This window comes from Hordeum vulgare, chromosome 5H, assembly GCF_904849725.1.
Source record: "Hordeum vulgare subsp. vulgare chromosome 5H, MorexV3_pseudomolecules_assembly, whole genome shotgun sequence".
NCBI lineage: Eukaryota > Viridiplantae > Streptophyta > Magnoliopsida > Poales > Poaceae > Hordeum > Hordeum vulgare.
The window spans coordinates 506,395,655-506,398,110 of record NC_058522.1 but is presented as its reverse complement, the minus strand read 5'-3'; the positions used below and the strand labels follow the sequence as shown (position 1 = coordinate 506,398,110).

General features: G+C 56.9%; 1 protein-coding gene across 1 annotated transcript; it reads left to right on the top strand.

The window, feature by feature from the left end:
* Window positions 1-498: 498 nt before the first annotated feature.
* On the top strand, window positions 499-1,929 carry LOC123398171 (NEP1-interacting protein-like 1). Its single transcript, XM_045092668.1, has 4 exons — window positions 499-780; window positions 897-1,078; window positions 1,166-1,417; window positions 1,509-1,929. The coding sequence occupies exons 1-4, from the start codon at window positions 591-593 to the stop codon at window positions 1,632-1,634; spliced, it is 750 nt and encodes a 249-aa protein (XP_044948603.1). The 5' UTR covers window positions 499-590; the 3' UTR covers window positions 1,635-1,929.
* Window positions 1,930-2,456: the final 527 nt, after the last annotated feature.

Sequence of the window (2,456 nt, the reverse complement as noted above, 5' to 3'; positions counted from 1 at the left end):
CTTTAAAAATGCTACAATAACTCGCTAAAACATTTATTAGTCGCGATTTTTTTTATGGTGGTGTTGAAGATGCTCTTAATCCCTATGTGACACACTGCGTTATTTTTGGCAAGTGTGGTTGTGCTCCTAGCGGATGCCTGATGGCCTCCTCCATCCGTACATATGAACAAAACAGCTCGCGTCGCCGGTCCCCGACGCAGACGCGAAGCGGCCGGCGCGACGACATGTTGCTGTCGCCTGGCCGGCGATCGCTGAAACTCGAACCTGGACGTACACCCCAAAGGTAGCACAGGTCGCGCGCATCACTGCTTCTTTGATTCTTCCTTCCGGGTCCGGGCGGAGCAAGCGCAACCCCCAGCGACGGTGAGAGGTCCTGGTTGGGTGGGTGGGAGGGGTCTTTTGCTCCTCGTCCGCCCGGTGCCCTCCCCGTGCCGTCGCGCTTGCTTCTTCACTACTCTCAGATGCCCTCTTACTTAACTCCGTCCGTGCTTGGGGCCGCCTCGCCCGGCCCCGACGTCGACGGGGAGCGCCCGGAGCAACGACATCCCGCTGTCGCGTGTTACTGCACTGCGTAGGCCGTCCGCATATATATGTACATACACGCGTCCGCTAGCTGCTCCTCCATCCCGCCTCCGTGCTCTCCATCGACCATCGCAATACCTCCGTCACAAACCAAACTCTGTTCCTTCGTACGTGAACCTAGCAGCAACATGCTCGACGCGGCAACCAGAGCAGCCGGCGGGCTGGCGCGCTCGCTCGTCATCGCCGCCTTCGGCGCAGGTACGCACGTCACGGCCACGAATGCTTGGTGCTCTGTTTTATTTCCTTTTCTGCGTCATGGTCGATCTCAGGACGATTATTTTTTAACTACTTACGCATGGTTCTGTCGTGTGCAGCCGGCACGGTGATCGGCGGCGTGCTCGGCCTCCTGTGGGGCTTCGCCAACGAGGACGGCCTGCTGCAGGGCACGGTGGTCGGGGCGGTCACGGGCGCCCTCGTCTCCGTGGAGCTCTCCGACTCCCTCCTCAGGATATGGACCTGCGGCGACTGCTCCATGGACGCGCGCGTCAAACGCACGGTACGCCTCGCCGGCCGCCAAGTTGGAGACACGATCGCCATTGACCAAGCTTAACAACTACTGTAATTTACGGAGTTCATTTCGCAGCGTCTGGTGCTCCGGAGCGTGGCGGCCGGCCGCCTCCTACGCGGCTCGTTGTTCCCGACCATAAGCGGCGCGCTGGACAGCCAGATCGAGGCGCTGCAGCAGCACCACTCCCCCCGAGGCGACCTGTTCGAGCCCAGCTCCGGCCCGGTGACGGCCGCGCGGAGGGCCGCCGTCGAGAGCCTCCCGGCGACGGTGCTCACCAAGGAGGCCGCCGCCGCGGGGCAGCACACTACCTGCCCCATCTGCCTCCACGTCAGTGCTATAGCTAGCTTATCATCAGAGGTGATGATATAGCGCCATAGATTAGCTGACGAGCTGATGTTGTTGTCTTTGTCCTGATCAGGAGTTCCAGGCCGGCGAGAGCGCCAGGAGGCTGCCGGCGTGCGGCCACGTGTTCCACCTGGCGTGCATCGACAGCTGGCTCTTGTGGAAGCCCCACTGCCCCATGTGCCGCCACGCCGTCTACTAGTCTAGCCCCCCGCCGGGGAACAAACGAACGGAGGAACGGCGTCCGGCGCCGGCGGCGTTGCTGCAGAGGAGTACATCGGTCTCACGAAGCAGAGGGCTCTGGAGTCCTGTCTCGTGATTTTTGTGTCGCTGTACGGAAAGAAAGATGCAGATGCTGAGCTATACGTATCGCTCAATTTGTGGTAATGTCTCACTCCTAGAACCGGGCCACAGCATTTCTGCAACCAACTCCCTGTCTGTCGCTGAGATGGCGAGAGGCGAACGAACGAACGGACGGACGAGATCACATTTATTGAGAAGCTAACTAACTAAGCCGGGTAACATTACATCGCGATCAGGGCGCGCGAAAATGACCGCTCGAACAACTGCATCTGATGGAAGTATCTATATATCGACCCAACCGACTGGTAAAACTTCGAGAGTTTAGTTTTCCTCGCTTCTTTTTAGTTATGACGCGAGATCAGAGATCAAACAATGGCAGTTTTAGCTATCTCCAACGGGCAACCTGTAAGATTTTCTCCCACTCTGCCGACACGGATACGAAAGGCCGTCATCCAACCCTATATTGAAGAAAAAGGTTCCTTTTGTTTGTATTACAAAGCAAATGACACCGATACAACTGACGATATATGTTCGAGCGAAAACAGTACAATCATGTTTAACATAAACTAAAGAGAAAATACAAATGGAATAAATACCGACAACTCCGGTCTCCGGGTCAACAAAAAAAAGAAGAAACCTCGCGACCGCTGCGTCCATCAAAGATCTCCCACCAAGCTCTTAGACACCGAACCGTTGGTATCAATCAACACCTTCAAGAAGG

Bases quoted from the DNA above. Each gene is read 5' to 3' on its own strand.
- LOC123398171 (XM_045092668.1), top strand. From the start codon at position 591: ATGTACATACACGCGTCCGCTAGCTGCTCCTCCATCCCGCCTCCGTGC. The intron at 781-896 runs GTACGCACGTCA...TGTCGTGTGCAG, and splicing joins CATCGCCGCCTTCGGCGCAG to CCGGCACGGTGATCGGCGGC. The intron at 1,418-1,508 runs GTCAGTGCTATA...TGTCCTGATCAG, and splicing joins CCTGCCCCATCTGCCTCCAC to GAGTTCCAGGCCGGCGAGAG.